General features: G+C 49.6%; 2 protein-coding genes across 8 annotated transcripts in view; both read left to right on the top strand.

Annotated features, from left to right (window-relative positions):
• NBR1 (NBR1 autophagy cargo receptor) overlaps positions 1-5,313 on the top strand; it is a 30,221-nt gene extending 24,908 nt beyond the window's left edge. For all 6 annotated transcript variants that reach the window (XM_079798803.1, XM_079798804.1, XM_079798806.1 and 3 more), the window contains 2 exons: positions 239-347; positions 2,770-5,313. In XM_079798803.1, coding sequence (XP_079654929.1) covers positions 239-347; positions 2,770-2,943 — 283 coding nt within the window. In that variant the 3' untranslated portion in view covers positions 2,944-5,313. The remainder of the gene's footprint in view (positions 1-238; positions 348-2,769) is intronic.
• Positions 5,314-5,498: 185 nt separating this feature from the next.
• TMEM106A (transmembrane protein 106A) lies at positions 5,499-12,250 on the top strand. 2 transcript variants are annotated; one of them, XM_079797111.1, is made up of 8 exons: positions 5,499-5,520; positions 6,682-6,875; positions 7,382-7,445; positions 9,089-9,242; positions 9,714-9,854; positions 9,965-10,008; positions 10,547-10,600; positions 10,966-12,250. In XM_079797111.1, the coding sequence occupies exons 2-8, from the start codon at positions 6,701-6,703 to the stop codon at positions 11,084-11,086; spliced, it is 753 nt and encodes a 250-aa protein (XP_079653237.1). In that variant the 5' UTR covers positions 5,499-5,520; positions 6,682-6,700; the 3' UTR covers positions 11,087-12,250. The 2 variants fall into 2 exon arrangements, with proteins under 2 accessions (XP_079653237.1, XP_079653238.1); XM_079797112.1 differs by lacking the exon at positions 9,714-9,854.
• The last annotated feature ends 302 nt before the right edge of the window (positions 12,251-12,552 follow it).

Here is a 12,552-nt window from a genome sequence, read left to right as displayed (position 1 = left end):
TGGTGTGTTTTCTGCAGTGCCCATACCTTGCAGCAGTAGAGCTGGGCCCTACATCAAACCAAGATTTATAGCTATAAAATGGATAAGAAAACTTACTCTTTTTTTTTACAACTTTTTTTTTTACAATTTTTTTTTCTCAAGGAAATTTCATTTGCTTTTAAGGATTAGAACTTAGATTATCTTGTAGGAAGATAATGGTTTGTGTTTTTTAGGGAGATAATTTAGTTTTCTTCCATAGGCACCACCACCATGGGAGCAGCATTGCTGGGGGACTGGTGAAGGGGGCTTTGTCAGTTGCTGCTTCTGCATACAAGGCCTTGTTTGCTGGACCACCAGTCACTGCACAGGTCAGTGCATGATTTATTTTCATGAACCAAACCCAAGTCATCAATGAAAACTATGTCATCTGGGTTGGAGAGTAGCATGGCATTGTAGGAAGCATAAGCTTTAGGTTAGTCTTTGGTTAACACCCAATTCCGCCACTTTTTAGCTGTATGACTTTGGTCACGTTTCTTAAGGGAGGAAAGGAAAAACACCTAATGTTTTTGAGGAACTGTGTGGAGCTCTTCCGAGTGCTGAGCGCCGGTGCTACCAGATGAATGAGGCCCCAGTGCGGCCCATAGACAGTGGGAAGCAAGTGAGGTAAACAGACATTTACTGTAGAATGTCAGGTACTGTCGGTGTTCTTGACAGATGGAACACCTCAGCCTAGGGTGGGCTCCTGGGTGGAGCCAGGGATGGCTTCCTGGTCAGTGATGCCTGAACTAAGTTCTAAAGGACAAAGGAAGTATTTGCCAGGAGAGACAGATATAGGAAGGGCAGTGTAGACAGAGAGTAACCAGTAAAAGGACTTGGAAGTATGAGTCTGGAAGGTGAATGTAGGCTGAGAAAAATAAGAAAAGACCTTTGCTGTGCAAGCACAATGCTGTGTTAAGTGGTTTGAAGTTTTAGGGAAGTCATTAACCTGATCAGATTTGTTATAGTAAGGTCACTCTAGTGTGGAGGCTAGTGGAGCTGGGAAAACCATTTGAGAATCCATGTGCAAGTGGAAAAGAAGTGTAGGAGAGAAAGAGAAATGGCAAAACTTAGAGACTATGATTAAATGGCTAGAAGTCAGGGATAAACCCAAAGTTTCCGTCTTAGGCAATAAATAGTACCATTCGTTAAGAGAGGATATGCAGGAAGAATATATTTGAGCAAGAGGAGAAGAAAATTAGATCAGTCTAGGTAGTGCTGAATTTGAGGCACATCTAGGTAAAGTTATCCAGAGTGCAGCTGAGAATGTACACCTGGCTTAGGGAGATTTGGCCTGGAGATAGTCATTTGTTTACAGGTTATAGCAAGAGCCATGTGATTGGATCAGATTTTCCAGGAAGACAGCAAAGCAAGAAGCAGCCTTTCCAAAGATCATGGAAAGAAGGAGGGCCCCTTCAAAGAGAAAACTGAGAACTCGGAGGCACATGAGAGAGTTCTGTGCTAGAGCTTGAGGAAGACCTGGCCAGAGCTTCAAATGTGCAGAGAAATGTGAACAGGTGGAAAGGACTTTGACAGTGCAATAATGCCTCGCTTTCAAGATAGCTGGGTTACCAAGGGAAAACGAGAGTAAAAACTAGGGTACTGAAGTCAGAGGGAAACATTTTTAAAGGTGGGCTAGCTAGTAGCAAAGGAGATTCATAGTCAAGATGAGAGAGGATAATTAATAGAAAAGGATTTCTGAGGTCGTGATAGTTAATGAAATACAAAGTACACGTGGAAGGGTTAACTTGGCAAAAAGGATGGATAATTCTGAAATGAAAACAGATGGATGAAGGGAACAGTGGAATTAGATGTAGAGGGAAACAGCAGAATATTCGCTCAACACATCTACATACTTTCTCACCTTAATCCTTTCAATGCTGCAAAATAGGATGTATTCTGTACCTCCATTTTCATAAATAAGGGAATTGATACTCAACACAGTAAATAAATGGTTAGAGTCAGGGTATTCTAAGTGTTAGGAGGATTTAATAAGGTTGTGTCCACCATAGAATTTTGCCTAAAGAGGGAGTAAATGAATGTTAGCCCCCTGTTACCTGGATCACTTCTATTCTTAAAAAAGAAAAAGCCGCCGAAACCGGTTTGGCTCAGTGGATAGAGCGTCGGTCTGTGGACTGAGGGGTCCCAGGTTCGATTCCGGTCAAGGGCATGTACATTGGTTGCGGGCACGTCCCCAGTGGGGGATGTGCAGGAGGCAGCTGGTCGATGTTTCTCTCTCATCGATGTTTCTAGCTTTCTGTCCCTCTCCCTTCCTCTCTATAAAAAATCAATAAAATATATTTTTTAAAAAAAGAAAAAGCCCTAAAAGATCACCTAGTCCTAGGATATAATTTTCCAGGCAGTTTTTTCTGCAGCTCTTTTGCATCTAATTAAATTTCCCATACTAACTTCCAGTAACACTCTCATCTCTTGCTTATACTTGTCCCATCCTCACAAGTACCTTTATTTTCAGAGTTTGCATCTTTTGCTTCATCTGGCCAAAGAATACTTTCTTCTGAAAGTCCCCTCTGAAGCATCTCTTCCTGGCTCTAAGGACAAACCATACCTAATCCAAAAACAGGGCCTTCCCCATTCTTACCCTCTCAGATGGCCCATTAGTATCAGGTGGACAGGAGTGTCATACCCTTGCATCTACCCACCTAATATTTTTAATAAATCTGGAAAGATTAATATGACTTGCAAGATAATATGTAAATATACAGAAAATGTTCCGCTTTTCTTGACTCCACACAGCCAATCGTTTCTGAAGATCAGACAGCAGCCCTGATGGCCCATCTCTTTGAAATGGGATTCTGTGACAGGCAGCTGAACCTGAGGCTGCTGAAGAAACACAATTACAACATCCTGCAGGTTGTGACAGAACTTCTTCAGGTCAACAACAACGACTGGTACAGCCACCGCTATTGAGAAATGACCATGTATTAAATAACTTTGCCTGCTGCTCAGAGATGATCTTTATTGTCATTGGGGTGTGGGGCAGAAGCCCTTGCTTATTTTTTAATCTAATGAATATGAATAGAGCCCATCATTGAATTGTCAAGACAATACCTGTATTACATTATTTTTTGGAGCAAATCAAAGACCAGACGTAAATTTTCACTTTAAACATTGAATGAATAGTAAAAAGACAGCTTTTCAGTTGATTTGGATAAAACTTTCTCCATTTTAGTGCGTTGGAGAGTATAACTTGAACTTCTTATACCATTTTCTTTTGCTTGTATTGAAGTTGAGTATTTTTCTTGGTTAATGCAGATGTTTGTATGGGGTTATATGTTAATTGTCAGTTTTTAAAAGAAATTCACCCTGAGCCCTAGCTGGTTTGGCTCAGTGAATAACAGTGTCAGCCTGCAGACTGAAGGGTCCCAGTTTTGATTCCAGTCAAAGGCACATGCCCAGGTTCCGGGCTTGATCCCCAGTAGGGGGCGTGCAGGAGGCAGCCAATCAGTGATTCTAGTCATTGATGTTTCTCTCCCTCCCTCTCCCTCTCTGAAATGAATAAAAATATTTTTTTAAAAAAGAGAGGGAACGAAAAGAAATTACCTGAAAGTTGTTTTCAAGAATTATAATTTCTCTATCCTATCCCAAGGCTTAGCTATGTGGTATTAAAATGATACCCAGAGCATGATAGGAATGTTAACTCTTCCTTTCTCAAAGAGAAAGTAATTTCCTGCAAGACTTAGTAATTGGCATGTTGATTTTTAAAGAGCCCATTGATGAATTTAAGAATATCTACCTTCTGGGTTTCTACACTTCAGTGAAAGGAGAGGGGAGTGTGCTATTTAAACCACCAGCACCTTTTGAGCAGTGTCTGTTGTAATTTTACATACATTTTTCTTTTATTTAAGGGAGAGAAAATTAGGTAGTGTGAAATATTTTGCTAATCCTATAGAGCAGGGGTGGGGACCCTTTTGTCTGCCAAGGGCCATTTGGATATTTATAACATCATTCTCGGGCCGTACAAAATTATCAACTTAAAAATTAGCCTGCTATCTTTGGTCAAACATTTAATTAACTCACCCCTAATGCCTTGGCAGGACCAGACCAAATAATTTCTCTGGCCTTATACGGCCCAAGGGCCGGACATCATCCCCCCCCCCCCCCCCCTCCGCTATAGAAGAAGGAATAAAAACTTATATTAAAGGGAAAGAAAATTTAACAGTTACCTTTTTTTCTATGTCAGGGCAGATTTTATTTACAGTAGAGTTGCGGGGGGGCGGGGGGAGAATAGAAACAGGAAAAGTGAAAAGCAGGCTCCTGTGTTAATCTTGGCAAAGTTCAAGGGTGGGCAAATGAGTATGTGTGAGGCATAGGAAATCCTGATGACTTCCTGGAGGTTTAAAATCTATTCAAGGGTACCTAGCCCTAGAGTCTAGAACAGAAAAGAGAGGCTGGTGTTTTGCAAAATTTGGATGGGACAAACACTGAATGTTTTTGGCCCCAGGATGAGTGGAGAAGAACTTGCTTCCATGGGTGCAGGTCATCCCTTTGTTTACAGAAGAGTCAGGAATAAGGCAAGCCCCCAAATTGTGGGTCCTGGTAGAACACAAAACATACTCAGGAGCCAGGCAGCAAAGCAAATACCTTTACTTCTGCACAGAAGGGTGCGCACACCTGGTCTGGAAGCACCTGCACATGAGCAGGTGGTCTGCTTGGCTTTATAATCTCTGTCGCATGGGACCTGTCCCTCTTGACTGGAGCTCAGGCGCACAGTCTTTCACGATTGGCTAATTCAAAGGGAGGGTTGGCTTTTGGGGTTCAAGATGTGGCCCCAGGGAAGCTGCAAGCCATGCAGTCCAATGTGGCGCTGTCTAAACTGTTCCCTGACAGGAAAGGTGGCTTGTTCATTCTCACAAGTCTTGGGTACAGTTGGTGAAGAAAGAGGTTACCAAAAAACACTAAAAGATATATTCGAGAAAATGACTTAAAGAAGAATCTCACCAGCCCAAAAGGGGAAGGATAGTAAAATAGTATTTAACCTGGTTGGTGCTATAATGAATGACTTTAACATAATGATGTTTATTTACAGTATAACTCGAATGCTAATTAATAAGCCAGGGTTCAGGCCAGCCAGGCTGTTCATTATTTAAAGCGTTTTTATCCGGCTTCTGGGTAGAGGCTGAGCGGCAGGTTGTGTGTAATCAATGGGGTTGATGTGGGGCGGGACTGCCTTGATCTCTGAGTCGTATTGTCGGGCCCTGGGGTGCGGTCGTCCGCCCCATTGTACTTGTACATAACTGCTGAAAAAAATGGTGAAATAAAGGTAATTTGAAAAACCTACCTGGATTGGCTGTCCTTGTGGCCGGGGTCCGAGTGACTGACCTCTGAGGAGCATCTCTGGCCGCTGGGTCAGAGGGGCGGGCCCTGCCGGGAGCGGCGGAGGGAGCGGGGGCGGAGCTTCCCGAGGCCCCGAGTCAAAGCCGGGGCGGGTCCCTGGCTCCCGCACTTTCTGTTCCGCTTGCAGCCGTTTCTGTCGTGTGACCGCGGGTAAGGCGCTCACGGGACCCTTCTTTCTCTGGGAGGAAAGGGCCAGGCATTCGCGGCTAACGGCCTCTGCGGGTGTCCGGTGGGACGTGAGCTACCTCCTCAATGAAATGCCAGCCTCTCCGTCGGCTCCTCACCCCCACCCGGCCAGGGGCCCGCCCCGGAGCAGGGCGGGAAGCAGCTCCCCACTCCCTCCACCGCGGTGCACTGGGTCCCCCAGGACTGCTGAAGGGGCCCGGTTGCCTGGCCGGCCCCAGCCGTGGTTCCTGGACGAGCCTGCCCTGCAGGCCCTCTTCCCCCTGGACGCAATCCCAAATCCCTTGCAGCTGAGAGGAGCCCGGGTCTCCGGCTTGAACCAGGAGAGGCCCCCGTTTTGGGGGCCCAGGAAGGGCTGTGCGGCTCACCTTGCCCACTCATTCTGCCACCACTCTTGAGTTGGGGGGCAAGAACCTGGAGTTAGCCCTGGCCTTTGCTAGTGAAGGACAGATGCCGACGTTGCTACTACCCGCCCTGGGCATCCTTTCTGACCCCACCTCAGAAGGCAGTGAGGAAGAGGTTTATGCTCCCTTCCAGGCTGTGCTAGGGGCCTTCGCCTCACCTGTGGCCAGTCTAGCCTCCTTTCTCTTATTTCAAAGAATCCCTGCCTTATTAAAGGCTGCACCTGCCCAGGCTCAGGAATGGAAGCTTTCCTTCCACCCCGGGGCTGGGAGACCTCAGGCATTTCTGCCCGGGTGCTCTGGAATCCTCTTGAGAGCCATCCTGTTTAGAGTCATCTTGCAGGAAGAAGGGACTCGACTGACTGCTGTCCCCTGCCCTACCCAACTTACTACCCCTGAAGTGAATGCCTGCTCAGCAACTTTTCCAGGAAAAAAATATGATCTTCTGTTCACTTACAGAAGTCCCTTTAAGTGAAATATCTTCCTCTTTTCCCTCTTGTGGGCAGACTGAGTGTGCCTACAGTAATGAAAGAAGTTGGAAATGCATGGAGATTTCTGACCTGAGAGTCCAGTGTAACTGCTCCATTTCCCATACCCTAGCTAGCTTAGGCATGAACTTGCTGAAATGGTGGTGGGACTCCTTGCCAATCTTGAGAACCTAAAAGCAAATTGACATTCAACATCAGTGCGAACAAGCTAGCACTGAGCTTTGTTCTTTTCTCATTAGTGAAAAAGCCCCCTGAACAATGGGTGAGACGTTCTCCCAGCTGGGCTCTCAGGAGGATGAAAACACGTCGATCCTACCCCCTGACTCAGCCGGCCATGGTAGCAGCAAGTTTTTTTCTGCACCTTGTGAAAGGGCTGCTGGTGCCAGCTTCGTGACTTGTCCCACCTGCCAGGGCAATAAGGAGATCCCTCGAGGTGAGTGGCTCAAGGCTCTGGAAATAGCCTGCAATCCAGGAAAAGCTCTTGGCAGTCCGCTGGCCCGTGGCCAGGTGCCTCTGAGACTATCCTGGAATGGGGTCGGGTCTCCCAGCTCTTGGTCCCCCAGTGTAAGGCTGGCCAGGGAGATGCTAACCCCTCCTGCCCTGGTTGTCCTCCCCAGCCCCTGGGGTTTCCAGCCTCTCTGCTCCCTTAGCTACGGTGTGCCTTCGGAGTCAGGAAGTTACAAATGGCTTCTCCAAAGAAGCTGGGCTCTGATGAAGAAATGCCAGAGATTCTTCACATCTGCTTATGAAAACCTCACTTTCATTCTGGCGATGGCAAACTTCAGCGATAGAGAGCAGCGCTCCCAGTTCTGCTGAGGGGCAGAGGTGGCATGCTTCTGGCTGCTTTGGGGGGTGGAGGGGTGCTTCTGGCAGACTGGCACAGGAAACATTTGTCATGGACACCTCTTGGCCCCCCCTCTCACTTCGTTCTCTCTACAGAACTAGAGAAGCAGCTGGTGGCCCTCATCCCCTATGGGGACCAGAGGCTGAAGCCCAGGCACACGTAAGCTCCTCTTCCGACCTCTCAGCTCCACAGGCTGTCGCCCCTGAGGCTGTTCCTCTTTGTCTACCCGGTCCTGCCTCCCCCCAGATTTTTCTCCATTGATTCTCCCCCAAAACGCCTGAGCCTCACTGGGCTCATATGTACTGGCCCCGTTTCTGAGGATTTTCCTGATTTCAGAAACCCAGGGCATAGCTACCTGAAGCCACTTGGTGTCCTTCTGAGCATCATTGTCTCCAAGAAACATGGCTCCCCCCCCCTTTTTTTTTTAACATTACATTTTGACAAATTCATCTAGTGTTTGCTTTGTTCTTCAACTGCTTTTTTTTTTTAAATATATTTTATTGATTTTTTACAGAGAGGAAGGGAGAGAGATAGAGAGTTAGAAACATCAACGAGAGAGAAACATCAATCAGCTGCCTCCTGCACACCCCCCACTGGGGATGTGCCTGCAACCAAGGTACGTGCCCTTGACCGGAATCGAACCTGGGACCCTTCAGTCCACAGGCCGACGCTCTATCCACTGAGCCAAACCGGTTTCGGCTCAACTGCTTTTTTTTTTAATGTTTTTATTTCAGAGAGAGGAAGGGAGAGGGAGAGAAGGATAGATACATCAAAGATGAGAATCATTGATTGGCTGCCTCCTGCATGCCCCACCCTGGGGATCGAGCCCACAATCCGGGCACGTGCCCTGACTGAAATCAAACCGTAACCTCCTGGTTCATGGGTTGACGCTCAACCACTGAGCCACACCGGCTGGGCCATGGCTCCCTTTTGAAGACAGAGGACCTCTTGACTCTGCAAGTCCTTCCAGGAGGGAGGGAGCGGTCTTGGCTGCAATAGGTTTGGGGAAGTTACTTTTCCTAAGAGCTTCCCCCGCTGTGGCAGTTCGGACCTGCTTGTTCTCTTCCCAGTAGAGATGGAAAACCAGCTGCTCCCTGTTCGGAGACACTTCAGAGCCTCAGAGGCAGCCCTGAGTTTCTCTAGGCCGGGGTTGGGGGTGTCGTGACCCTGATCATCATCTGACCTATTTGACAGGATCACTGCAATCTCCTCCCAAGGTTCTCAGCTTCAGTCTGGGAGCCAGCACCCAGCCCTCCCCACCACTACACCAGAGTCTAAATCTAGCAGTGCCGCTCATGAGACACTTAACAAGGTGCTATCTCTTTAAGGCACATCTCACTTTTAAATTAAATGACAGATGATGTCCTGTTCTGAATATTCAGAACTCTCAAAATTCATGTGGACTGGCTTTTTCCAGTGGTAATAGCTAGCATTTGTTGAGCGTTAGCTATGTGCCAGGGCCTGGGGTTGGTGCTTTGTCATCCATTAGCGGATATCAAATTCTATGAGGTAAGTACAGTTATCTCCATTTTACAAACAAGGAAACTGAGGCTTAGGGTTGCTCAGAGTTACTGGACCAGTGGGTACAGAGAGCTAGTAATGGAAGCCCAGCTGTGTGCCACCTAGTCCTGTGCTCCTCCCTGCTCTGTGCCACATCGGAGTGTAGGCGGGCCCTCCACACCCTGGGGGCTACACTGGGGGGACGGGATGCAGAGGGGAGCCTTGGATGTGGAGAGGAGTGTCTGAGTTCCTTGAGGTTCAGACTCCTCCACTCCTCTCCCCTGGGTCCTACTTTCCCGCAGGGAGCTCTCCGTGTGCCTGGCAGTGCTCATCTGCCTGGTGACCTCCTCCCTCACCATCTTTTTCCTGTTTCCCCGGTCCATCGACACGCAGCCTGCAGGCCTCAACTCCTCCTCCACTGTGGCCTTGGACGAGGCTGTCTACATCAACATAACGGTGGGTGGGTGGGTGGGTGGGTGCTGTGCCTCTGGGCTCTGACCACCACCTTCCCAGCAATAATACTCTGTAGCCCTTGCCCAGTGTGGTGATCTGGGCACCCAGAGGGTGTTAGAAACCTGGAGAGAAGCAGGGGCAACCCTGAACCCCAGATTGTGTAGTAGGATTAGGATTCTCCATAGTAAAGGGTCAGAATCAGGGCCCAAGAAATAAATCACAGGGAGTAATGGGGTGGCGTGCCTGAGGCTCCCTGGGTGGGCAGGGTGGGACTGGATCCTGAGCCAGCTTAATGTTTTAGTTAAAGTGACTCCTCACCATTAAGAGCCCCCAAGAGGGCCTCCTGGCACTGGTCCTCAGCAGCTGAGGTCCATATTGGGGGTGGGGCTCGGTCAGGCTGGGGGTTTTGAAACTGACTTCTCCTTTCCAAGGATGGCCACACTCACCCCTCCCTTTCCTTGTCTTCATCCCCAGAGTATCTTGAACATCTCCAATAGCAACTACTACCCCATCACTGTGACCCAGCTAACCATTGAGGTTCTGCACCTGTCCGTCGTGGTGGGGCAGGTCTCCAACAGCCTCCTCCTCCACATCGGCCCTTTGGCCAGTAAACAGGTGTCTCCCTCTCCCTGGCCAGCCCTGTCCCCAGTGGTGTGGATGTGTGAGGTGGTGGGAAGTGGGTGACGGCTGGAGTTGGGGCTAACCCTACGCCATTTGGTTGACAGATGTTTTATGCCGTAGCCAACAAGATCTGGGATGAAAACACATAGTGAGTATCCCTTGGTCTCTGCTCCCTCAGCCTCTTTTCTGTTTGGAAACCTGGTTTTAATTCCCACCAGGTTTTCTGATTGCTTAGCAAAAACCCTGCAGCCCGTCTTTGGCCTGTACTCACGGCTGAGGCTGCAATGTGCAAGGAAGTGTTCAGGGTCCCCCGCCTCGCTTCCTGTGTAGACCTAGATTGGAATGAGGAACAGGCGAGCATTTGGTTAATCCTTACAATATGTGACCTGGGGCTCTTTAGCCTGAATTGCTGAGGATGAATGTCATTTTCTGCTGAGGGAGGGGCCAGCGTGTGCCTGGGCCCAGCCGGTTGGGATTGGTGGTGTGATGTTGCTACAAGGATGACATACTCTTTAGTCAGGTGGAGTGGCATTTGGGGGCCCTGAGGGAAAGGGGCCTAGAAGGTGGCAAGGATGGGACTTGCAGGTCTTTAAGCCTTCTGATGGCCACTCAGTGTGAAACATGGTCCAATGTTTCTCTCTCTTTCTCTCTCTCTCTCTCTCCCTTCTCTCCCCTCCTCCCCCCAGCAAAATCTGTAGCTGGCTGAAAATCAAAGTCCACCATGTGCTTTTGCACATCCAGTAAGTAGGACTCGGAGCCCTGGTCTCCCCTCTCCCACTTCTGACTCCAGTCTCTCCTCGGCCTCACCTGGTGAGAGGAGAGTCATCCAAGGTGACCCCATGAATCTGTTAGTTCTTAGGAAGAGCAGGTCCAGCCCCTACTCTAGGTCCCACCTTGCTCCTAAGCTACCAGTGTGACAGCCAGAGATAAATGTTTTATCGCCGGTGAGGCAGCAATCTCAGGCGCCTTAGCAGAGTGGGGAACAAAAGAAAAGAAAGGGAGGGTGGGATCTGAGGGAGCCAACACCCCGTCCCCAGACAGCAGGCCACGGCCAGCGCTTTCCTCTTCCTCCCAGACATAACAACAAAGCCTGCTTCCTCTCCAGGGGCACCTTGACCTATATCTGCCTGAGCCATTCAGAGCAGAAGGTCTTCCAGAGCTATGAATATGTGGACTGCCGGGAAAACGCATCAGGGCCCCACTTGCTGGTCCCTCACCTGCCGTGACCTGTCTGCTGTCCCCAAACTCTAGGCACCTGCCCGCCTGGTCTGTATCTCTCACAGCTCCGTGGTGCCCAAGGATGGACTATGGTGACTTGGCCGAAGGAAAGGCACTGCTTTATCATACTCCCCTCCCCCCACCCCCACCCACCCCCACACACACACAGGAAGCGCTCTGATTTCCACAGGCACAGAAGCCGGGTTCTCCTAGGGGCTGCCACCAGGTCTTGCCCTGGGTCTGGCTTAAGGGAAGTCCACACTCCTGCTGCTGCCCAGGCCTTGGAGGAACCTTGGAGTCCCTGGCGTGGCCCCTGCCCTTTCTGTTCTGAGCACCTGAGTTGCCCAGCTCCTCAGGCCTGGCCTTCCTCCTGCCTGGCTGTGAGAAAGCGTTTTATCTAGCTTTAAAGACGTGGATTCTGTTCCGGTTCTCCACCTCGTGATGGGAAAGCGCCTTGGGGGCATGCAGTGCCATCTCCGGGGTCTTTTACAGAACACGGGTGCTCTCCTGGGCCTCCCTGCTTCGGTTTGTGCGACAAAGTGATGGTGATGGTCGGCTTCTCTCCTGGGAACGTGTCCCCTGCCCATCTGACAGCCGGATCGGCCGCGGCTCTGCATCCTTCCTGGTTACAGACTGTTCTGGTTCCTGGGAAGGCAGCTCAGGCTCCTCCTCCATGAACAGTTTATTATTCTCTTCGTAGCAGAAGCAACTTAAAGTAGCAGGGGAGGGGAGGGAGGCACCTGGCACCCATTGGGGGGAAAAAACAACAACAGACAAAGCCAGAGTCATTTTAACAGATATTTATTTATTCATGGAAGGAGAGCTTCTGACCGGTGGTGAGCCCATAACCCTGAGCCTGGGCGAGTAGACATAGGCAGGCCAAGCTGCTGGGCTCTGCCACTCCAGGGCCCATCCTCCCAGAGGCCTCTGCTTTCCTTTGGGCATGGACGGTGTAGACAGCACATCAGCAGGGACTGGTCTTTGCTGTCACTCCGATGAAGCTAAGCCCGGGTCCTCCAGGTCCCACTGGGCTCCAAGGGGAGGCGGTTTCTGTTCTTTAGCCGCGCAGACATGGTATTTGCTCACTAAAGGTGACTACGGTTTTTATCAGGCAGGCAGAGAGAGGAGCTTGGGTGGTGGGGAAAGCTGAACTTGGAGGAGGATGGGTGGAGAGGGGGACTGGTTGACAGAGCCTGGTGAGTGGTGGGCTGGGGAACAAGAAGGAAGGAAGGAGGTGGTGCTGTCTCCACATTTTCATGTCTGGGCAACCGGGGTCAAAGCGGTGCTGGCAAGGGTGGGGGAGTCCAGGAAGGCCAGGCTAGAGCTGCTTCTGTGTGTAGGTTGCCAAATGTAAAGGATACTATAGTCAATAAACTACACTTACTGTTTAAAGACGTCTCCTGTGAGCGGGAAGGGAGCTGGCGGACATGTCCCATCTCGGCCTGTTGTTGATGTCCCAGGAGTGTCAGGTGTC

Source organism: Cnephaeus nilssonii (assembly GCF_951640355.1).
Source record: "Cnephaeus nilssonii genome assembly, chromosome: 19".
NCBI lineage: Eukaryota > Metazoa > Chordata > Mammalia > Chiroptera > Vespertilionidae > Cnephaeus > Cnephaeus nilssonii.
This window is presented reverse-complemented; position numbering and strand designations above follow the sequence as displayed.